Below are 24,292 nucleotides of genomic sequence, written 5' to 3'. Positions count from 1 at the left end.
GCATGCTCCGCTCGGGGGGCCCTCTGCAGCGCGCGCCCGAAGGAGCGAACTGTGGGACCAGCTGATCGTGTCGCTGCAGCTCGGTGCGTGCGGGGCGGGCGCTGGAGCCAAATTGGCTGCACGGGTGCGGCGGCGGGAGGGGGGAGTGACACGGGGCAGAGGGGAGCCCGGCCTAGGGAGGGGCAGAGGGGTTGGAAGTGGGGGGTGGAGCCACGTGCGGAGTTTGCAAAACCGGCCAGTGGGGCAGATGTGGGTGTTTCCCGTTTCCAGGATGGGGCATCTCAGGGCCGCTTCCCAGGGCTGGGATCTGAGTGGCCCAATGTCCCCCAGGGCCTGGCCAAGGCAGCTCTTCCCTGCTGGGTGAGGCGGATTCATCTGCTACAGGGGCTGGCTGCAGGGGAATGGTTTAGAACCAGCCCCTTGCAAACACTGCCATGGCCAGAGCTGGTTCTAGCGTCTGAAGAATCCCTGCTCCGCTCCTGTGTCTGCTTAAAGCTGACTGGCTCACACTATATGCCTGGGTATGACCCCTGAGGCTCAGGGACTGCCCCCTCGCCCTCCCAAATTGAGAGGCTTGCCCTGGCTTTCTAGCTTCTCTGAAGGGCCGGATCACACAAAAATCTGCTAGGCTGGGCCCATCTAGGCTCTGGTATGTGAAGCAAAATGCAGGACAATGTAGCACTTTAAAGACTAACAAGATGGTTTATTAGATGATGAGCTTTCGTGGGCCAGACCCACTTCCATCTTGTTAGTCTTTAAAGTGCTACATTGTCCTGCATTTTGCTTCAACTACCCCAGACTAACACGGCTACATTTCTATCACTGGTATGTGAAGAGTGTCTTTCTGCTTCTCAGGGGCTATGTCAGGGAGGGTTTTTTTTGTTTGTTTCTCACTTGTGTGTGGCCTCCAACTGATGTTTCTGTGGGTCAGTGGCCCCTGACCCAAAAAAGCTTCCCTACCCCTAAGTTTGTTCATCGAGGGAAACTGATGCATAAAATCTGCCGGGGAGCACAGTCTGTGCAGGGGCCAAACTGACTGCAGGGCTGGGGAGATCACACAGCTGGCAGCAGGGCCAAGAGAGGGGCAAAATCGGGACAGGCAACAGGATTAAGAACACAATCTGGGCACTGCCAGAAAAAATCCCCAAATGGGGGAGCATTTGCAAGGTTTGTAAAAATATGGGAGAGTGGGGCAGAGGGTTTTTTCCCACTGCCAGGATGGGGTGGGTAGCACCCACTTCCCAAGTTTGTGTGTGGCTGGCCAGTGCCTGGAGAAGACGCCTCTTCCCTACCTGAGAGGCTGGATGCTGCCAAAGGGGATTAGATTCCATGACTGGGGGCTGCCAAAGGGGATTAGGTTCAGTGGCTGGGGGCTCCCTCTGTGAGCTGTTGTTTTGTCTTCCTTGTACCCGAGTTAGCATGAGCAGATGTCCCGGGTTTAAAGGGACAGGGCTGGATTTAAACCCTGCTGCAGGGGTCCTGACTTTTTCTTAAAAACAGGCAAATTATCCCATATTTTCTGTGTCTCTCCCCATCGGTGCTGGCGGGTCCTGATGCTGCCAGATCCCTGCTTGCCAGCCGCCTGCCCACCAGCAGGGCGTGGGGGATCCAGTTGCTACTATCAGCCAGCAGGTCCCCACTTCCGTTGCGTTTCTGTCCAGCACTGACTGTGCTGCCAGCAGCAATGGCTGGTCGGTGAGAGTAGGTGCCAGGCGGCAGCTGGTGACTTGTTCCCTCTGCTGCCCACCCCATCGGCCCTTTGCATCCTTCCCCCTCTTGCTGTCCCCTCCCTGCTCTGCCCCTTCATGCCCCGTAGCTCCCTGCTCCTCCATATCCACCTGCGGAGTGTGACCCTGCCCATATGCTGCTTCAGGAAGATGAGATCCCAGGTACCTGGAGAAGGGAGTGTGTCCTCGGGGCCCAGTCAGGTGAGGAGGGAGGAGAGCACCAGCCACCAAGGGTCAGGTTGATCGGTCACGTCACACATGTGAGAGAGGTGTAAGGGGTGGGAGGGGGAGTATATGTGTCCCCCACTGCCTTATGGACCCTAAAGCCTTAAAGATAAGAAGGCTCCAGCTACATAGTAATTATGTTTAACAGGGATTTGATGTTAACTTGAACCTTTGTAATGCTCAGTGCTGATTGATTGCTGTGGAGCTCACTTGAAGATGAATAATTTTACCAGGTGTCCGGTATGCAACATAGGGAAATACGGTCACCTGAGCCCTGGTACCTTTTCACATCACCGACCACTTGGATAGATTTTGGTCGCTGAATATTTACTACGGGCCTGGTTATTAAATGTGGAAGCACCGAGTTACTGTTGAAAATAATTTTGTTCTTAAACTTACTACAAATCCATATTTCTATATGTAATTCCCCATCCTGCAAACACTGAAGTACACACTTTAATTTTCTAATCCTTTATGTATTGCATATATAAATATTTGGCTTTTTACTCGTGTGTTTATATTTCAGTTTAATGGTTTTTTATGTCAGCTACATCTAGTGTTAGTCCATTCCACTGTTGCTCTTCACTCTGACAATCCTATTGTTCTGTGTTGCCAAAATCCAGGGTTTTAAATGAATTCTCTCTTTCTTTGCAAGGGTCCAGGGCATAATGCTGACCTCATCAGAGGTGGCTCTTTCCTGGCTGTGTCTAGACTGGCCAGTTTTTCCGGAAAATCAGCCGCTTTTCCGGAAAAATTTGCCATCTGTCTACACTGGCCGCTTGAATTTCCTCAAAAGCACTGACTTCCTACTGTAAGAAATCAGTGCTTCTTGTGGAAATACTATTCTGCTCCCGTTCAGGCAACAGTCCCTTTTGCGCAAAGCTTTTGTGCAAAAGGGCTAGTGTAGACAGCTCAGATTTGTTTTCCGCAAAAAAGCCCCGATCGCAAAAATGGCGATCGGGGCTTTTTTGCGGAAAAGTGCATCTAGATTGGCACAGACGCTTTTCCGCAAAAAGTGCTTTTGTGGAAAAGCATCCGTGCCAATCTAGACGCTCTGTTCCGAAAATGCTTTTAATGGAAAACTTTTCCGTTAAAAGCATTTCCAGAAAATCATGCCAATCTATACACAGCCTGGCTGTGTCTACACTGGCATGAATTTCCGGAAATGCTTAAAACGGAATACTATTCCGTTTTCAGTTTTTCTGGAAAAGGAGCGTTTACATTGGCAGGCTGCTTTTCCGGAAAAGCCCTTTTTCCGGAAAAGCGTCCATGGTCAATGTAGACGCGCTTTTCCGGAAAAGAGCCCCGATCGCCATTTTCGCGATCGGGGCTTTTTTCCGGAAAAGACTACGGGGCTGTGTACACTGGCCCTTTTCCGGAACAGTGTTCCAGAATAAGGACTTATGCCCGAGCGGGAGCAGAATAGTTTTTCCGGAATAGCGGCTGATTTTGTACAGTAGAGCGTCGTTGCTTTTCCGGAAATTCAAGGGCCAGTGTAGACAGCTCGCAGCTTATTCCGGAAAAGCGACTGATTTTCCAGAATAAGTGGCCCAGTGTAGACACAGCCCCTCTGTGTCTCTGCAGGGGAATAGCTAATGCATGTTCATCCATGTCTATAAAACACATGTTTGCTTAGCAGCACCCTGGATCACGCCACTTCCCATGGCTCCCTTTGGCTCCAAATGGCGAACCTCAGCCAATGGGAGCCACAAGGCTCCATGGCTGGGGAGCCGGTAAGTAAACAAACAGGTGCGGCCCATTAGCAGCTTTCTCAGAGTGGGCCTGTGGACTATTTTGAGAAACTGGTCTATGGGCTATAATGCTAAATGTGTGAGGTTAAAGCACGCAACGTCCAGCACCTTCACTCTCAAAGATTTCACTGCTCAGTCAGTCCAGATTAAATATGGGTTGGTTTAAAACTATAAATAGGTCGAAACGCTGAGAGCTGAGTGGTTCTCACTGTGTAAGTGTGTTCATGGGGAGAAACTGCTGGATCTCCAAGGGCTCTTCAGTCTAGTGGTTATGGCTCAGTGTGAACCAATAGCTGAAAGCTGAAGCCAAACAATTTCAGGCTAGAAAGGAGGCACAAACGTTTGATAGGGAAGATGGTTAGCCACTGACACAAATGGCCAAAGTGTTCTCTGTGATTCTCCATCTCTTGATGTCTTCAACTTAACACTGGGCGCCCTTATAAAAAATACGTTTTGGGGAAACAGAGCTTTGTGCCTGGGTAACTGGGCTAAGTGTAATCCTTGTGACACAGACGAGGTCAGACGACATAACTCACGTTCCCCTTGGATACTGTGGCTCTATGAATTTTAGGATCTCATCCTGCAAACACTCACCACCAGGGCTCTCCGAACCGCGGTGAGCCCCGCTTGCCAGCCGCGCTGTCTGGCCATCTGCGCATGCGCAGATCACCCGAACCCCGCTCTTCCGGGTTGCAATCTACTCGCCACAGGCAAGTAGATTGCATTATTTGTTGAGCCCTGCTCACCACACGTTTAAAAATAAATATCTGAATAATATTAATATGGAGATATACCTACCTCATAGAACTGGAAGGGACCTTGAGGGATCATCGAGTCAAGTCCCCTGCCCTCATGGCAGGACCAAGTACCATCCCAATCTTCACTAAATCTCTATTGTGGAGTGGGTTTATAAAGTCTCTGTTGGTTTAGTCCTGAGAAGAGGGCCTACGTCTGTGCTGCAAATAAATGGAGGAAAACTAGGTGCGTTAGGTGTAGGAACCTAAATTTAGACACCTACATTCATGTTCAGGCAGCAGAATAACTGACTTGTTTATCCGAAACTCTGTGCTCAGAACTGAATCTCATTGTTGCAGATGCAGGAATGTTGAAACTCAAGCCAGGCACTGAGAGAAATGAATATGGATATTGAATCTAACTTGTGTGCGCTGTTTATGGACTATCTAGACTCAAGCATTTGCCCAAAATGTCCGAGTCTAGCATGTGAGTCACCAGGGACAGAGTCTGGGCAGAATAGGGGTGTGGAAAGGGTTAAAGCCCCTTTTGAAATGTCTCCAATTGCCTTTCTCCCCCCGACAGGCTGCAGAACACCCATGCCTTGCTCCAGCTCAGCCCACAGCCTGCAGAGCCAGGGACAGGAAATGACTGTGACGGAGCCGGTGACTTTCGAGGAGGTGGCTGTGTATTTCTCTGAGGAGGAATGGGCTCTGCTGGACCCGGGTCAGAGAGCCCTCTACCGGGATGTGATGCAGGAGAACTATGAGGCTGTGAGCTGGCTGGGTAAGGATTCCTATTCCTGTGGGTATCAGAAGCTGGTGGGCTCTGGAGCAGCTGGGTGGGGTTTGGTTCAAGTTCCCTCATTGCCCCCTACTCGCCAATGTCAGGAGTGTGAGCTCCAATAATCCTGGCTCCTGTCTGAGAGACTTTCCCCTCCATGCCCCCTCCCAGGGGAGGCAGTTTGAGAGGCATAGCAATGGTGCTGCTCTTCCCACAGCCAAGGTCTCAATGTGCTTCCCCACCATCTTGCCCATGTTGTGCCTTGGCCGGAGGTGTCTGTGGAAGGGCCCAGGCAGGAACGGCAGGTACCAGAGTTGCGGGGCTGGGTCCGGCTGCTGTTAGTGCCTGCAGGGTACCCTTTGTGCCAGTGGGATGAGCCCCTGGAAGGAGGGTGTGGTTCCCAGAGTCTTTCACTTCCTGTGGCTGATTTGTGTGATGTGCTGGTTCCTGCCAGTGAGAGGGGCTGAGGGAGGGTGGAGGAGGCAGTTCATGTTCTGCAAGCATTCTGTGGGGGAAGCTGCGTAGTAGATCAACGTGAACAGAGCTCTTCTTGCCTTGCAGGCACAGGGTCTGGGTTTCCTTTGAAAACTCCGGCTTTATTCTTTCTTGGGCTCACTTGCCTCTCTGTGCAATGGAGAGAATCACTTCATCTGTCTTGTCTTTTTATAGTGAAATATCTTTGGGTAAGGGGCATTTTGTCTTCCCATGTGAATGTCTGGCTTCAGAGACTTGCATTCAGTTTCCTGTCCTGCTACAGACTTCCTCTGTGATCTTGGTCAAGTCACTTCATAGAATCACAGAATCATAGAATAATAGGACTGGAAGGGACCTCGAGAGGTCATCGAGTCCAGCCCCCCGCCCTCAAGGCAGGATCAAGCTCCGTCTACTTCGACTGACTGTGTCCAGCCCCCTGTCTCATGCAATAGCTATTATAAGTTTCAAAGGGATAGCTGCGTTAGTCTGTACGTAACTGAAAAAAATTTAAAAACAACAAATAGTCCTGCATCACTTTAGAGACTGACAAAAATGTAGATGGTATCATGAGCTTTCGTGGGCACAACCCACTTCTTCAGACGAATGGAGTTAAGGGGTCCAGGTTTCAAATAAAAAGCAGAGAAAGGGAGTGGATGGGGAGGGAAAGAGAAGAAAAAAAAGTAAAATATTTTGAATTACAGCAGTGGTCCCCAACGCAGTGCCCACCGGCGCCATGATGCCCACTGGGCCATTTCTGTGCACCCGCTGAGTGATCGGGGCTGGCCCTGCCCTCGGGCGCGCAGTGCAGGGGTGGCGCCAGCCCTTGGGCGCACGGCACGAGGGCGGCCCCGCCCCCGGGTGCCCGGCGCATGAGTGGCCCCGCCCCCGGGCGCCCGGCAGCCCTAAAAGGTTGGGGACCACTGAATTAGAGTGTCATGCTAAATGAAGCTTAAAGAGTGGGTTCTAAGTACTCCTAAGTACCCGGTGCTTGGCTTTTTATGTCCACATTAGGAAGTGGAATGTAGTGGGTAATCCAGTTAATGTTTTTGTTTAAACCTCTACTGCAGGTATCAAACTAGTAAATTAAATTAATTCTGCAGCTTCCCTTTCAAGCTGTTTTTTAAAATTGGCTTGTAATAATATGTTAACTTTGAGATCCATTAACGAGTGTCTCATATCACAGGGAGACATGGCTGCAGAAGGCTAAATATATTACATAGGGGAGTCACTCTGCTCTATAAAAGCACCCCGATAGCGCAGTGAGGAACTGCTTTACACCGGAGATTCTAGCTGCTGCTATGACTGATAATGGTCGCGTCCCATAGCAGCTTCAGTGCAGTATGAATTGCTGCTAGCGCCACAGAGCGTCATTACAGCTGTTCTGGGTGGTTCTTTCTGGGGCTCTGATGCCAGCTGCACTGGCAAAGTGTGCAGCCTGCCCATGCAGCACAGCTCAGTGTTGTTGCTAAAGAAAGACACAGGGGCTGTGTCTACACTGGCCACTTATTCCAGAAAATCAGCCGCTTTTCCAGAATAACTTGCCAGCTGTCTACACTGGCCGCTTGAATTTCCGGAAAAGCACTGATGATCTACTGTAAAATCATCAGTGCTTTTCCAGAAAAACTATGCTGCTCCCGTTCGGGGAAAAAGTCCTTTTCCAGAAAACTGTTCCGGAAAAGGGCCAGTGTAGACAGCACAGATTTCTTTTCCGCAAAAAAGCCCCGATCGCGAAAATGACGATCGGGGCTTTTTTGCGGAAATACGCGTCTACATTGGCACGAACGCTTTTCCGGAAAAGTGCTTTTCCGGAAAAGCATCCTGCCAATGTAGACACGCTTTTTCCGGAAATACTTATAACGGAAAACTGTTCTGTTTTAAGCATTTCCGAAAAATGGTGCCAGTGTAGACGTAGCCGGGCTGTGTTCAGGAGCCAAAGCACTCAGCCAGGTTTACTGTCAAAGGAGCAGGGTACTAACCTTTCAAAAGACCTTCACCACACTTCTCGGACAGACGACGGTGGTGTTGCACACAATTCTGACAACCCTGGGCCAGGCAGTCTGAGAGATTAACCGCTCCCTACCCCCCAGTGGATGAGGGAAGTAGTAGAAAAAGAGGACCAAGCGATGCTACAACTCGGAGTCATTCAACAATCGAAAAGTGAGTGGCAAAGTCCCGTAGTGCTCATGCTGCAGCCTGACAGGAGAGTACGATTCTGTATGGATTTCAGGAAGGTAAATACCATATCCAAGTTCGACGACTACCCAGTGCCCCGAACCAAAGAACTCCTAGATTGCCTGGGAACAGCTAACTACATTACAGCCCTCAATTTGACAAAGGAGCATTGGCAAATCCCCCTGGATCCAGATTCCCTGTAGAAGGCTGCCTTCACCAACCCCGTGTGGACTATTCCATTTTGTGTGGATGTCCTTCGGCCTTCATGGTGCCCCCATAACATTCCGGCGCATGATGCATTGCCTTCTGACACCTCGATGATGTTGTCATTTAGAGCCAGCACTGGGAAGAACATCTCCTCCAAGTGGCAGCCGTCCTTCGAACTCTTCGGGACGTGGGTCTCACTGCCCACCTGAAGAAGTGCCAGGTTGGGTGGCAAGAGACCACCTACCTTGGATACTGGTTGGGATGTGGTCCTGTGCACCTCCTTATAGAGAAAGTCCACGCCATACAAAGCTACCCCGTGCCCACAACAAAGTGGAAGGTGCATCAGTTCCTGGGCCTACCTGGATATTATCGCCACTTCGTTCCCTCTGTTTGCGGCCATCACCGCACCCCTCACTGCCCTCTTACCAAAGACAGTCCACAACGCATATGCTGGTCACCGGAATGTGAAGCAGTGTTCCAGACTCTTAAGGATTGCCTGTGCCATGAACCCGTGCTATTCAGCCCTAACTTTGACCACCCTTTAGTTGTACAAACCGATACCTCAGAAGTGGGGCTAGAGGCTGTGCGATCCCAAAACATAGTTGGAGAGGAGCTCCCAGTCCTCTATCAGTAGAAAACTATTTCCCAGAGAACGTAATTACTTGGTTATTGAAAAGGATGTCCTGGCTCTTAAATGTGCAATTGAAGGCTTGAGGTACTACCTTTTAGGCCAGGGGTAGGCAATAATTTTTTGCTGGGGACCACCTTGGAAATTTTTGAAGTGGCCCTGGGCTGCACAAGAAGGGGCGGGGCATCAAGTGGAAGAGATGGGGCCAAGATGTTTCCCCACCCCCAGACAATGATTGGTCTGGTATGAGGGAGTCCCTTTCCCCCAACCCCATGATTCCCCAAAGTGCCCATGCCCCTGGCATGGGAGGAGACTTTCGTTGCTCCCCTGCCCTTAGGCCAATTAAGGCCTGGGGGCAGGGAAGCATGCAAAGCCTTCTCCACTCTGCCCCTGCTTTGCGAGCAGCATGCAGCACTTCAGAGCGCTACATGCTCCTGTCAGGGTGGGAGGAAGCTTCGCGCTCTCCCCTGACCTGCCAGGAGCATGCAGCGCTTTGAAGCGTCGTGCGCTGCTCACAGGGCGGGGTGTGACGGCGCGTTGGGGGTCCCCCGTCTCCTGCACCCCGAAATGGCACAAACAGACTGCACCAGCCGGTGGAATAGAGGAAGTTTATTGCCTCTCCAGGATACAGCACAGCACAGATGGAATCTGGTCACAGAGCTGGGCTAGGCTGCCTCAGGCCCCCTTGAGATGGGGGAGACCGGGCCCCTAAACTCCAGCCCCTTTCCCTAGGCTGTCTCCTCCATGCTCCCAGACACCAACTAAACTCACTCTCTTCCAGCCCTGCCCCCCAGCCAGGGCAGCATTCCACCTTCCTTTGTTCCTCTCCATGGGGGGTGTCTGGCCATACTGGTTTGCATAGTGACTCATCCTGTTTTGCTGGGTCGTGGTACCCACGGCAGCCAGTGGGGGTTACCCCAGAGCCAGCAGCATAGACACCAGCCAGGTACCCCCACTACGTCACACGGGGGCAGAGCGGAGAAGGCTTTGCGCGCTCCCCTGCCCCCCAGGCTCTAATCGGCCTACGGGTGGGGGAGCAGCAGGGCCTCCACAGGCCGGATCCACCCGCTTGGCGGGGCCCATGGAGGCCCTTTTGCTCCCCCCTGTTTTAGGCAGTCTGTTTGTGTTAGTAACCAGACCACGCACTGCTGAAGTGGTTGCATACCATGAGGGATACTAACGCCCAAATACTGAGCTGGTACCTCACTTTACAACAATACGCATTTACCAACCAACACCATCCAGAGAAAGAGAATGCCAGTGCGGACTGTTTGTCACACGTAGGGGAGGGTCAAGAGTCCAGCCCCGACAGCCGGGAGCTGGAGTTGAGGGGGTGTGTGTAGTTGGGCAGAGTGGCCACCCACTGATGCGGGGGGGGGGGGAAGAGTCCTCCCCCCCCCCGGAGCCCTGGTGGGCAGCACCTGGCCCGAGGACCCCACCTGACCAGAAGCCAGGAGGTGGAGCTAGGGATATAAAAGGCCTGCCCGAGAGGCCAGTCAGACCCCAGTAACCACAGGAACAAGAAGCCTCCCCTGTGCACCCAAGTGAGGAGTTGGGCCTAGGGGAAGCTGAGGACCGGCCTGGGCCCACAGCTGGATGACAGTCTGGAGGGACTGCTTACCTGGCCGACGTTTCCAGCCCTAGGAAGCCCAGAGAACCTGCATTGGAGCCAGGTACAAGCCAAGGGGGAAAATGGAAAGAACCCAGGGACAGCTGACCATAGGGCAGCTGAGCCAGAATCGGGTCAATGTGTGGTGGTCCGAATCCCCATTGACCCAGCAGCAGACTGGTCTGCTGCTGCTAGGGCTCTGGGCTAGGTCACAATGGATTGGGTAGGTTTGCGTCCCCCCTTACCCCCGCCACCCCATTCCTGGGTGGCAGTCTCCCCTCTCAGCTGTTCCTGAACAGCCACCTGCCTCTGCTGAGACCCCCACCCAAGCAAGGGGATCTGACTGTGTTTGTTTCAAACGGGACTTGTGACTGTTTTTTGCTGCCCCACCCTGAACCCGGGCCTGGCCTTAGAACTGTTTGTTTCTGCTGCCTTACCCTGAACCAGGGCCGGGGCTTAGAATTGTTTGTTACGGACTGTATCTGGGGCTGCGGACTATCCTAGGGCCGAAAGCCACAGCTGATTCCTCAGAAGAAACTGAGTGATGTGTAGTGGTGCAGAGTAGCTGCCCGTTGACCCAGAGGGGTAGGAGGTCCCCCCACCAGAGCCCGGCTTGGCTACACTTTCCCTTTCATACATGGACACAAACAAGGTGCACGTTGCGCTCCATCCTTGTGCTGCTCGTTAGGACAAAACATCCATATCCATTCTCCCCTCATCCCCCCTGATTTGCACAAGGGTCTGTGTGTTCATCTGCCATCCCTTAGGCGTGTGTGTTTGTATCCTCTGTACCCATCTAGAATGTGCTGATGTGGTTAGCTGGTATCTAGTGCACTACCACTCTGCCAAGGCTCGGCCTGCTCTGGTTCCCAGCTGTTGGTTAATACTGCTATGCCAAGGGCTCTGGCAAGGCCTCCCACTCCTTGCTGTGATTTTACAGGAGGGCGTTTACTCATCATTCCAGAAAAGCATGACCTGAAAATACGCACTGGGATAAACACTGTTTCTTGGGCATTCTGCTTTGCCCATCCAGCGATTCATGTCCCCTGTGACCGGTGGTCTCCACATTGTCTCATGCAACCTGTGGGTAGTTCCCCCCCCCCATCAAGTTGTTTTCAATTATCCAGTGTTGCTTTGTCAGAATTGAGTGTTGGTGACTGGACACTGAACAGGATGCTTTGGAGTAACATGGACCTCAAGATGCAACCTTATTGACTGCAAGTCCTAGAACACATCCCCTGCCACGCCCTCGTCTTGCAGTGATATGTGGCCTTCTTTACCAGAGTGAGGACACAGATGAGACGGCCTGACGACTTGTGGGGCCATACGCGGGCAGTGAGTCAATACAATTGTGAAGGCAAAAATGCAGGAAGTGTCTCAGCAAGGGGTTCTGGAGGAGACGGAAAAGGGGCTGTAACCCAGGCACACTCCAGACACAGACAAGCCTGGGCCTTGGGTTGCCCTCTCACCCAGAACAAACAAGGGCCAGGGAAGGCTGAAAACTGAGTCAGTAACATGCCCACGCTCTGTGACAGAGCCCAGCCAACTGTGGTTCCTGCTGGGCCATGGAATGAAGGCGGAACACAGGCTGGCCCCCAGAGCTCCTCATCCTGAAGTACAAGCAGCATGTCCAGCCAGTGTGTGTCTGGGCAGGACACGTGTCCAAGGGGATGACTAGGGGCAATGTGAGGGTGCAGAGCTTCTCACGATGGGACGCAGACTCTCAATATGAGTCAGCTGAAATGGGAGGTTCAGAGCAGTGGGTGGGAGCTGAGGCAGCAGGGGCCTGACACCTGGCTCGTTGGAGCTTGATGATACGGGCAGGTGGGGAACATCTTGCCTGAGAAGAGCCACAGAGGCAGGGGACAGGGCAGCCTTTACCTCCAAGAGCTCTCTGTGGAGGACATGTCGAGTTGGCAGCAATATGTACTGGGCAAACATATTGGGGTACACTCAGTCTCTTCATCCATGCTCCATCGCAGTGCCCGTGTTGGGTCTGGGCACCGCTGAGGGCGTCAGCTCAGGGTGAGTTGCTCAAAATCAGAGCTACTTACAGTCCTCGACTGGAGACCTTTCCCAAATAGGCCACAAATCAGTCACACTGAGCGCTTCAGCTGCCAGTCTGGCCAGCAGGAAGCCTCACAAGCAAACCCCCTCAGATACCCCTGCTTTCCCTGTGTCACAATCAGCCCTGGACCTTACACAGAGGTGAGAGGTTATAAAACTCGATCTCACCAACTCCGAACAGATCCTCCTGGTTCCAAAGAACCAGCCACAGTCCCCGGTCAATTTACACTTTAGATCTTACCCACAAGAACACGCTGGACCAATCCTTTAGAATCTAAAATCTAAAGGTTTATTAATAAAAGAAAGAAAAGGTTGAGAGTGAGATTGTTAAAGAGAAGACATTACATTCATCAATCACCAAGTTCTTGATGCAGGCTCTTAGCAGAGATGTTACAAACTGCCAGCTTAAAAGTCTCTGTTGTACATGTCAGGACGGGTCAGCATGTCAGGACCCGTCTATGTCAGGACGGGTCAGCAAATCCTTCCCTGCTCTCTGTTTCTAACAAGGGTGCTTCTAGCAAGGGTGCACCCCATCAAGAGCAGGATTGAAGACAAGATGGAGATGGCCTCGTGGCACTTTTATATTCCTGGTGTCTCCCAAACTGGAGCTGGTCACATGATTCAGTGACCTATCTGTGTTTCACATGCAAATAGCTATTATGCACTGGCTGGTCTGCAGGCTTCCAGATGCATTCCTCAGGTGTGTATTGGCCTCTCTGAGAGCCATTGTCCATGAAGCAGTGCTAGTTAGCCCAGCTATTCACTGAATTATCATTCCTCACAATAGACAGTCCAGGCCCATTGCTCCCTTCCAGACAGAGAGGCTGTGTCTAGACTGGCCACTTTTTCCGGAAAAGCAGCTGCTTTTCCGGAAAAACTTGCCAGCTGTCTACACTGGCCGCTTGAATTTCCAGAAAAGCACTGACGATCTCATGTAAGATCGTCAGTGATTTTCTGGAAATACTATGCTGCTCCCGTTTGGGCAAAAGTCTTTTTCCGAAAGACTTTTGCGCAAAAGGGCCAGTGTAGACAGCACAGTAGTGTTTTCCGCAAAAAAGCCCCTATCGCGAAAATGGCGATCGGGGCTTTTTTGCGGAAAAGTGCATCTAGATTGGCCACGGATGCTTTTCCGCAAAAAGTGCTTTTCCGGAAAAGCGTCCTGCCAATCTAGACGCGCTTTTCCGAAAATGCTTTTAACGGAAAACTTTTCCATTAAAAGCATTTTCAGAAAATCATGCCAGTCTAGACGTAGCCAGAGTGTTTATAGTACAAGAACAGAGCCCATATTCATAACGTCATATACAAAAATCATACAAGTACATGACTAGCAAATATAGAATCAGTAGAGCATAAGCTTCTATTTGACACCTCACATGGCTCACTTTGTATAGAATTTGGGGGCAAATACCACCCGTGGGTGCAACAGTGATTTGTCTGCTCACTTTACAATCCAATAATATGACATCTGGTCATGTTGTTTGGATGCCAGACCAAACAGGTGCTACTTTCTCAGCTGAAAGGACACCATAATGTGGGAGGACAATGGAAGCGTTATAAGGACTTGCTAAAGGATAACTTAAAGAAGTGCAACATTGACATTGACACTTGGAAGACACTCGCCCAGGATTGCTCAAAATGGAGACGTCTCCTACACAATGGCTCCCTTCCTTTTGAATTTGCCCCCCAACATGCTGAAGAAAAGAAGAGGTGCAGGAGGGAGGAGAGACTGGCTTCTAGTCAAGATCAACAACCTCCTACTGTACTTGGAAACATCTGTCCTCATTGTAATAGAACTTGTGGTTCAAGGATTGGCCTTATCAGCCACCTGAGGGTCCATAACTCGCATGGAAGATGATCAGACTCAGCAGTCATTCAGATTTCCATTGCCATCATACTTGGCAAGCGCACTGGGGTCCATCCAGACCTGCCAGCCTTAGTTCAGAAGGTCAATGATATTGGAGACACCAGCCAACACCAGCCTCTGGGGCACCCAAGGAACCTCCACCTCTTGTGCCACAAGATGATGGTTGTGCAAGAGGAATTCAGGCAGGAGGTCTCCACCCTTTGGGACATGGGGCAGTTCTGGTTGCAGAGACCAGCTCTCAGGAGCTGAGGAGATCTCTGAAGCTTGCATAGATTTTGGAGGTGACATCTCAGAGGGAGGACAGCAAGCTGCTAATCATATCAGAAAACTGTGGGGCACAGGAGGCAGATGTAAGACCATAAGACTATGAAAGTAGCCCTGTGGGATTCCACTACTTTCCCTTCTTTATTCTTTAAGTTGTTGGCAAGTCCACATAGTTAACAAACACTTGGATCTTTCTGTTGCAGTGACCTTCTGGGTGGCACACAGCAATGCCAGGTGAAAAGAAATAGCTCTGTGGTGTTATTGCAACTGCGGTTGCTTTAAGAAGTTGCTTTCATGCTGGTTACTCTCTCTCTTAAGTTTTGTCTACATGTACAAGCTGCTTTAATGCAGCAGGGTAGTCATGACAAGAGCCCTGGGAGAGAGGTCTCCCCATGCTCTAGATCATAGGTTCCCAAACTGGGGGGTGCGCCCCCTGGGGGGGCATGAAGAAATTCCGGGGGGGGGGCATGAGGTGACCCAACCCCCGTCAACCCCCACCCCAAGCAAGAGCTTCCCCCCCCATTAATCCCCCCTTCAAGAAAGAGCCCAGTCCATCCAGTAAAGAAATTCAGAAAATACCGGACATGTGAAATGGCTCGGGCGTCCGCCGGAATACGTACAGTTCGGGCTGGCTGGGGCAGGAGGAGGATGGAGCATCCCGGGCAGACTTCAAAATGGCCACCTTAAAAGGGCAAGCCTGCTCTGCTCTTAAAAGGGCAACTTTTTTTTTTGGTCAACAACTGTTCCCCTGGCGTGCTGGTACCTTTTTTTTTTTTAACACTGGTCCTGGGAATTAAAGGGGCCGTGACTGTTTTTTGGCCCGGTCAGTTCCTTTTTTGGTGGGGGGGCGGGGGGGTCAACAAGTTTTTCAGCTATTTTTGTGTGTGTGTGTGTGTGTGTGTGTGTGTGTGTGTGTGTGTGTGTGTGTGTGTTTCAAAAATCAAAAGTTTGGGAACCACTGCTCTAGATAAACCACCTCCAGGAGGGGAGTAGCTCACAGAGCTGGGAGCACATTTACACTGATGTTTCACAGCGCTGTGACTTGCTGCGCTCATAGAGTCCATGCTGAGCACCAATTCCTCAGGGCCTGGAGGTCCCACTCGTCCAGCAGCAGGGTGCACACAGCTGCCTCCGTGACAGAAGCCGCCTGCTGCCCAGGGACTCTGCCCACCTCATGGCAAGGACATCCCAGAACATGCGGTAGAGCTGCATGATCAGCCATCGGTGCCTGCAGATTGGTTAGTGGCATCACATAGAGCCCTTTGGAGGCCTTGGCCAGAGTAGGAGGAAGCTCTAGCTGGCCTCAGGCATCCATGCTGACCACCAGGCTTGCAACCTACAGGGCCGCTCAGAGATTGGTCAGTCTAGAGAGAAAAGGCTGGTGTAGAAAACTCTCACCCTTATCTGCTCTAGAGCCATGAGTGCGGAGACAGGTGACTTAATTTCTCTTCCTTTTCTCTAAAGCACATAAGAAGCAGGAGCCACAACACGTCCCCTCAAGTGGTTCCATCCATCTCTAGACTAAAGCAACTAGGATCCAGTGTTTGTCCAGGACCCCAGGTTCTTCCCATTTCTCCCAGCACTCATTGCGGAGGCAGAGACAGTCGGGATTGGGAGCCACATATCTTTCAACCTCCATGCCTTGATTAGGCAGCCAGGCCATGGCCATGTGAACTCAGCTACTGTTGCTGCTGGGCTTAAAAATTGACCTTCTAGCTTCTTCAGCCAGGCAGGCAGGGCAGGTCACAGGCAGCCTGGCTTACTCGTAAGGGGGCAGAAGTGCTGGGCAGCTGCAGGACACTATTGCTGACACCGGTCCCTTGGGGTAGTCTCAGCAGCACAGTACAGCACACACCTTCCCCGCTCCTCCCCGTCTCTGAGCTGAGCGAAAGATGTGCCTCTATCCTTGCCAAGTCAGCCCACCTCCCAGAAGGACTCCACAAAGCCAACATTCTCTTACAGGGTATTCTTACAATGCTAGCAAGGTGGCCTGAGCTGCTCAGCTAAGAGGGGGTGTCACTGTTAGGGATGCATGAAATCTTAGTGGTTACACACCTATTCAATAGCCCCTGAGGGTGGGGATGGCAGCCACTGCCCTCCCGGCCCCAGTCCTGGGGAGCCCCCTGCCACTCTGTGCTGCTGCCTCTCTGTATCAGAGTTTAGAAAACAATTTAAAAACCAGTTCCCCATGCAGACCAGCTGCCTCCCATACCTCTCTGCTGCCTCCCATACAGAGGCAGTAGTGTGGGGTGGTGGCAGCCCTTGTCTGCCTGAGGTCTCAGCTCTCTATGGTCAGAGATTGCTCCACGGGATAGATAGCAGCCTCTGTATGCAGGGAGCTTGGGTCCATCTTCACAGCAGCCTCCCCTGGTCCTCTCCCACAGAGGCAGAAATGGGGGGCATGGGAGTGTGAATAGTTGGCAAGATTAACCAATAAGCCCAGGCTCAGACAACTTCCTCTGCCTCCTTCTGGTTCAAGTAGAGCATTTGAGGCAAAAAGCAGGGCGAGCTGAGCCCCCCAGACAGGAGCTTTGTGGACCTAGAGCCCTTCTGGATTCTTTCTCGCCAGGTTCTAGTGAGCTTCCATGTGGCAGCTGCAGTCTGAGCCCTGCCTACGGGCCTGCATATCAGACCTGCAAGACCTCGCTAGAGCTCCCTTTCTAAGCAGTGTGTTCCTGGCCTGGGATGGGGGGATGGAACAAGCCATGAGAGAGACTGTTGTACCCCAGAGAGTGCAGCAGAGAGCTCAGCTCCCCTGAGAAATAAGGTAGGCCAATCCTCAGGCATCTTTACTGTAGGTGAGTGTGTCCTGGAATCTTCTACCATCCAGAGCCAAGTCTCTGCCAGGCGGGGAAGAAGCCTCTTTGGGTGGGCGACTCAGATCCTGACTCTGGAAATAGTAATGATACAGACCTTAATGAACAAAGTCAGCACTTGATTAATTGCTCCCCACACAGGATTTCCAATTTCCGATGCTCATGTGATTTCCTGGGTGGCGCTAGAGAAAGAGCTGTGGATACCAGGTTTCCAGGGCTCTGAAGAAGGGGAGATCATCAGAAACACCCACACAGGTGAGCAATCAGCTAAATTATCTCAGAAATTAATTTCTGTCTCCTCCGTAGCACATGGCTTGTGAATTTTCATCAAGTCTAACTGCACCTTCAGTCTGCATCTTCAGTCAACTCCAGTCACAGGGTGTGGGGGAAGGTCAGGTTCTCTCCTCTAGGGAAAGGTTATGGGGAAGGAGAATGAACTCAGCTCATGGTTATTCAACCTTTCCAGCCACTATCTGGGCATGTACCCCCTTTTCCATTCCCTTTTCAGAGTTTTCCTTTCAGTTCAGCTCAGCTCAGGGAATTACTCCTGTCTGGTTTCTCTCTCTGTCCCAGCAGGTAATGAAATGCTGATTGAGAACAATGAGGAAAATCTTCAGCAGGAAGGACCAGAACAAGTGGCTCCATGTGGAATATTGGGAAGATCTGAAGGGCATGTTTCTCAGAGTCCTGAGCATGGAGAGTGCTATGAGAGTCAGCACAGCCCAGAAAGGGAGCAGGGAAACCATCCAGAGAATGGACAGGGTAAATCCAGTCACAGGAGCAGAAGGGTGAAAAGAAACACAGAAACCGTTCAACAGAAAATACCTCATCAAAAAGCCCCCTACACTTACAGTGACCGTGCAGCTCTTGAGCATCACAGAAACCACACAAGAGAGAAACCCTTCAAATCACCTGACTCTGAGAAAAGCTTCAGTCAGAGCTCAGACCTAATTAAACATCAGAGAATTCACGTGGGGGAGAAATCTTACATCTGCTCTGACTGCGGGAAAAGCTTCCGTAGGAGCTCACATCTTATTAGTCATGAGAGAATTCACACAGGAGAGAAACCCTTCAACTGCTCTGACTGTGGGAAAAGCTTCAGGGAGAGGTCAGCCCTTGTTAAACATAGCAGAATCCACACAGGGGAGAAACACTTCATCTGCTCTGACTGTGGGAAGAGCTTCACTCAGAGTTCAGACCTTGTTAGACATAGGAGAATTCACACAGGGGAGAAACCCTTTAGTTGCTCTGACTGTGGGAAAAGCTTCTGTGACAGCTCAGACCTTTTTAAACATAGCAGAGTCCACACAGGAGAGAAACCCTTCAGCTGCTCTGACTGTGGGAGAAAATTCAGTAGGCGTTCAAGGCTTATTAGTCATGAGAGAATCCACACAAGGGAGAAACCCTTTAGCTGTTCTGACTGTGGGAAAACCTTCAGTGAGAACTCACTCCTTGTTGGACATAGGAGAATACATACAGGAGAGAAACCATTCAGCTGCTCTGACTGTGGGAAAAAATTCAGTACACGCTCAAGTCTTATTAGTCATGAGAAAATCCACACAGAAGAGAAACCCTTCAGCTGCTCTGACTGTGGGAAAAGCTTCAGGGAGAGTTCAGACCTTATTAAACATAGCAGAATCCACACAGGAGAAAAGCCCTTTAACTGCTCTGACTGTGGGAAAAGCTTCAGTAGGCAGTCACATCTTAATAGTCATGAGAGAATCCACACAGGAGAGAAACCCTTCATTTGCTCTGACTGTGGGAAAAAATTCAGTACGGGCTCAAGCCTTATTAGTCATGAGAGAATCCACACAGGAGAGAAACCTTTCAACTGCTCTCACTGTGGGAAACGCTTCAGTACGAGCTCACATCTTGTTAATCATGAGAGAATCCACACTGGAGAGAAACCCTTCAAGTGCTCTGACTGTGGGAAAAGCTTCAGTAGGAGCTCACTCCTTGTTGGACATAGGAGAATTCACACTGGAGAGAAACCCTTTTACTGCTCTGATTGTGGGAAAAGCTTCAGTCAGAGTTCAGACCTTGTTAGACATAGGAGAATCCACACAGGGGAGAAACCCTTTAGCTGCTCTGACTGTGGGAAAAGTTTCAGGGAGAGCTCACTCCTTGTTGGACATAGGAGAATCCACACTGGAGAGAAGCCCTTTTACTGCTCTGAGTGTGGGAAAAGCTTCAGTAGGAGCGCACATCTTATTAGTCATGAGAAAATCCACACTGGAGAGAAACCCTTCAACTGCTCTGACTGTGGGAAAAGTTTCAGGGAGAGGTCAGCTCTTGTTAAACATAGTAGAATCCACACAGGGAAGAAACCCTTCAACTGCTCTGACTGTGGGAAAAATTTCAGTCAGAGTTCAGACCTCATTAGGCATAGGAGAATCCACACAGGAGAGAAACCCTTCAGCTGCTCGGACTGTGGGAAAAACTTCAGTACTTGCTCAGGCCTTATGAGTCATGAGAGAATCCACACAGGAGAGAGACCTTTCAACTGCTCTCACTGTGGGAAACGCTTCAGTACAAGCTCACATCTTTTTAGTCATGAGAGAATCCACACTGGAGAGAAACCCTTCAAGTGCTCTGACTGTGGAAAAAGCTTCAGTAGGAGTTCACTCCTTGTTGGACATAGGAGAATCCACACTGGAGAGAAACCCTTTTACTGCTCTGACTGCGGGAAAAGCTTTAGTAGGAGCTCACATCTTATTAGTCATGAGAAAATCCACACAGGAGAGAAACCCTTCAACTGCTCTGACTGTGGGAAAAGTTTCAGGGAGAGATCAGCCCTTGCTAAACATAGCAGAATCCACACAGGGGAGAAATCCTTCAACTGCTCTGACTGTGGGAAAAGCTTTAGTGACACCTCGGAGCTTTTTAAACATAGCAGAATCCATACAGGGGAACAGCCCTTCAGCTGCTCTGACTGTGGGAAAAATTCAGTAGGCATTCAGTCCTTATTAGTCATGTGAGAATCCACAGAAGAGAAACCCTTTAACTTCTCTGACTGTGAAAAAAGCTTCAGTAGGAGTTTAAATCTTGTTAGTAATGGAAGAATACACATAGGGGAGAAACCATTTGATTGCTCTGACTGTGGGAAAAGCTTGAGTCGGTGCTCAAATCTTAAAAATAATACAGTCCCATTATACAGTCTACACAGGAGAATCATAAAATCAGATCATAGCACACTAGAATTGGAAGGGACCTTGAGAGGTCATTAAGTCCACTCCTGCCCTCAAAGCATGTGTAAGTACATTCTATCATCCCTGATACATGTCTGTCTAACTTGCTCTTAGATATATCTAATGATGGAGTTTCCGCAACCTTCCTAGGAAATGTATTTCAGTGTTTAACCGCCCTGACTGTTAGGAAGCTTTTCCTGATGTCCAGCCTGAACCTCCCTTGCTGCAATTTTTGCCCATTGTTGCTTTTTCTATCATCAGAGGACAAGGAGTACAATTTTTTTCCATCCTCTTTGTTACATTCTTTTAGGTACTTGAAAACTGCTATCATGTTCCCTTTCATTCTTCTTTTTTCCAAACTAAAGAAACCCAATTCTTTCAGTCCTCCCTCACAGGTCATGTCTTCTAGACCTTTAATAATTGTTGTTGCTTTTCTGTGGATCCTCTCTTTTCTCAATATCTTGCTTGAAATCTTATGCCCAGAATTGAACACAATACTCTAATTGAGGCCTAATAAGCAGAGTTGAGCAGAAGAATTACATCTCATGTCTTGCTTACAACATTCCTGTTAATACAACCCCATAACTTCTCTGACTGCGGGAAAAGGTTAATTCGGAGCTCAGACCTTGTTAGACATAGGCGAAACCACACAAGCGAGAAACTCTATAACCTAAGTTCTCTTTAAGCTGCATGGCCATATGGTGGGAATAGATCCTTTTATCAACTGGTCTCAATGCCTGCCCAAACCTGCTATGGCCAATGGACAGTTGTTTATCCCACAGCCACAGCCACAGAGCTGCCATGGCAAGGATCTTCTCTCTCCCCTCTGCTCACAGCAGCACCTGAGCTGGGGAAGAGAGAGGTGGTCGGAGTCTTTTCTCCCCAATGCAGCCCTTCAGTGGCTTGCCCCTCAAATCCCTCCATCTTTGGTCCACCCCTCAACAGCTGGAGCCCTCACCCCTCCACAGTTTAAATCTCTGTCTAATCCCTTAGCCCCTTAGCCCAGATACATCCCTGGGGCAGGTCGTGTTGGCTGGTCCCAGGGTCGGCAGAGGTGTGAGAAGGACTCAAGCCCCCAATCCTGTGCTTCCAGGCAAATGCCCTCTCCCCTAGGCCACTCCAGAACCCTCCCTACCTTCAGGGTGACCCCTCCCATGCTCCAAACCCCTTGGCTCAAGACCAGAGCCTGCACCCCAACATGCCCAGTGAAAGTGAAAGAGATTTGGGGAGAAAGGGGGATGGAGTTTGCAGGGTAAGGCCTCGGAGAAGGAGTGGAGCAGGGAAGGGCTTCAGAGAAGGGGGGAAGGAAGCTGGACATGGGCATTTGGGTTTGAGGTAGATCTTGCGTTGCACTTAAATTGAAAATGTGATCTTGTGGGTAAAACGGTTGGAGACCCCTGCCTTAGATCTTACGCAAAAGAACATGCTGTGCCAATCTTTAGAATCGAACATCAAAAGGCTTATTAATGATGAAAGAAAGAAACTGTTGAGAGTAAAATTGTTAAAGGAAACAAATTAAATACACCAATTACAATGTTCCTGAGCCTTGTAGCAGAGATGAAGTAAACTGCTTTCTTAAATGTCTCTGGAATACATCCTTTGAATACATCAGTGTTTTCCAGCTCAATTTATAGCAAAGATGCTCCTGAAGTGATGAGCTGGAATGAAGTCAGGAATGAAATCAAAGATGGATGAACCTTTAGGGCCCTCTTTATACCCTTGTCCGTGTGGAGAAAATTCTATTGTTCTCCTTGGCTGTGTCTACACTGGCATGAATTTCCGGAACTGCTTAAAACGGAATACTATTCCATTTTCAGTTTTTCTGGAAAAGGAGCGTCTACATTGGCAGGCTGCTTTTCCGGAAAAGCCCTTTTTCCGGAAAAGCGTCTGTGGCCAATGTAGACGCACTTTTCCGGAAAAGAGCCCTGATCGCCATTTTTGCGATCGGGGCTTTTTTTTCCAGAAAAGACTACTGGGCTGTCTACACTGGCCCTTTTCCAGAACAGTGTTCCGGAATAAGGACTTATGCCTGAGCGGGAGCAGAATAGTTTTTCCGGAATAGTGGCTGATTTTGTACAGTAGAGCATTGTTGCTTTTCCGGAAATTCAAGGGCTAGTGTAGACAGCTCACAGCTTATTCCAGAAAAGCGGCTGATTTTCCGGAATAAGTGGCCCAGTGTAGACACAGCCCTTGTGTGAAAGCACCTCCCAAAATAGTTTTCCGTTAAAAGCATTTTCGGAAAAGCGCATCTAGATTGGCAGGACGCTTTTCTGCAAAAGCACTTTTTGCGGAAAAGCGTCCATGGCCAATCTAGACGCGCTTTTCTGCAAAAAAGCCCCGATCGCCATTTTCGCGATCAGGGCTTTTTTGCGGAAAAGAAATCTCTGCTGTCTACACTGGCCCGAACGGGAGCAGCATAGTATTTCTGCAAAAGCACTGACAATCTTACATGAGATCGTCAGTGCTTTTGCGGAAATTCAAGCGGCCAGTGTAGACAGCTGGCAAGTTTTTCCGCAAAAGCAGATGATTTTGCGGAAAAACTTGCCAGTCTAGACACAGCCTTGATGTTTACATCATAACTGGTCAAATCCAACTTCATGCAGGCATTCAGGCTGTCTTCTGTCAATCTTATGGCAGGGGCTGGGGGTGCAGGAGTCTGGGTTGGGGTGTACACGGGGCTCAGGTCAGGGGATTGGGGTGTACGTTGGACTCAGGGCACAAGACTGAGATGTGTGGAGGTGAGGAGTGTTGTGGCAGGAGACTGGAGATGTGGGGGCATGAGGGGCTCAAGGCCGGGGGTTCAGATGTATGATGGGCTCAGGGTTGGCGTGTGGGGTGCAGGAATGTTGTTATGCTGTGGCCAGATGGGTGCTGGGCCCTAATTGGGGGCTTGTTGGCCTGGCTTCATTTTTTAATAAAGTAAAATATTATGTCCAGCACAAAAAGTTGCAACATTGTCTTGATTTATGGCAGGAGTGGGGAACCTTTTTTGGGTTGGGGGCCACTGACCCACAGAAAAATCAGTTGGGGACCACATAAGTGAGAAGCAAAGAAAACCCCAGCCCTCCTCCCAACCCTCACTCCCCTGGTGCTCCAGACCCATAGTGGGGGGCAGGACAGGGAGGACTGAAGTTCATCCCAAACTGGTGGGGCCTGCGCCCATTGTTAAAGACTCTGGCTCCTAGGCCGCACTGACCCAGTGGGAGGGACATTTATTAAAGAGTCTGGCTATTAGGCATCACTGCCTGTGTAAGGGATCTTTATTAAAGACTCTGGCTGTTAGGCCACGCTTCCCCAGTGGGAGGAGGATGTGCATATAAGGGACATGACAGCTCCCCCTAGGAGAGGGACGAATACATCACCCCACAACCGTCAGTGAGAGCTCAGCCCCTAATAAACCTCAGGGACGCTTGTGGAGAGTTCCCCAAGTGCAGGAAAGCCTTCTAGTGCACCTCATCCCTTCTGAGATCTAAGTGCATCCACCCAGGATACGCACCATAAAAGTGTGCTGGCTAGGGATGGGCCAAGAGAATACAATTCTTCCTTATTCCTATAGATCTCAAGAGTCTGCCTCATCTACATTGTTTTAAAGCTTTCCTCCTTAGCTGTAAGGCCCAGAAGTATAGAGAACTTTTTTTAAATGAAAGCTGAGATTCCTACATAATCAATTGACTCCAGGCCTTTAGAAAAACACCAAGGCTACGTCTAGACTGGCAAGATTTTGCACAAAAGCGGCTGCTTTTGCTCAAAAACTTGCCAGCTGTCTACACGGGCCGCTTGAATTT

At 50.2% G+C, this 24,292-nt stretch overlaps 1 protein-coding gene across 1 annotated transcript; it reads left to right on the top strand.

Moving 5' to 3' along the window:
• Positions 1-23,452, top strand: LOC149522083 (uncharacterized). The gene is made up of 4 exons (XM_089770746.1): positions 1-83; positions 5,021-5,221; positions 17,461-17,574; positions 17,893-23,452. The coding sequence occupies exons 2-4, from the start codon at positions 5,035-5,037 to the stop codon at positions 20,295-20,297; spliced, it is 2,706 nt and encodes a 901-aa protein (XP_089626872.1). The 5' UTR covers positions 1-83; positions 5,021-5,034; the 3' UTR covers positions 20,298-23,452.
• The last annotated feature ends 840 nt before the right edge of the window (positions 23,453-24,292 follow it).

Source organism: Pelodiscus sinensis, chromosome 19 (assembly GCF_052426305.1).
Source record: "Pelodiscus sinensis isolate ZL-2025 chromosome 19, ASM5242630v1, whole genome shotgun sequence".
NCBI classification, from domain to species: Eukaryota; Metazoa; Chordata; order Testudines; family Trionychidae; genus Pelodiscus; species Pelodiscus sinensis.
The sequence above is the reverse complement of the archived record's forward strand: the minus strand, read 5'-3'. Positions and strand labels throughout refer to the sequence as shown.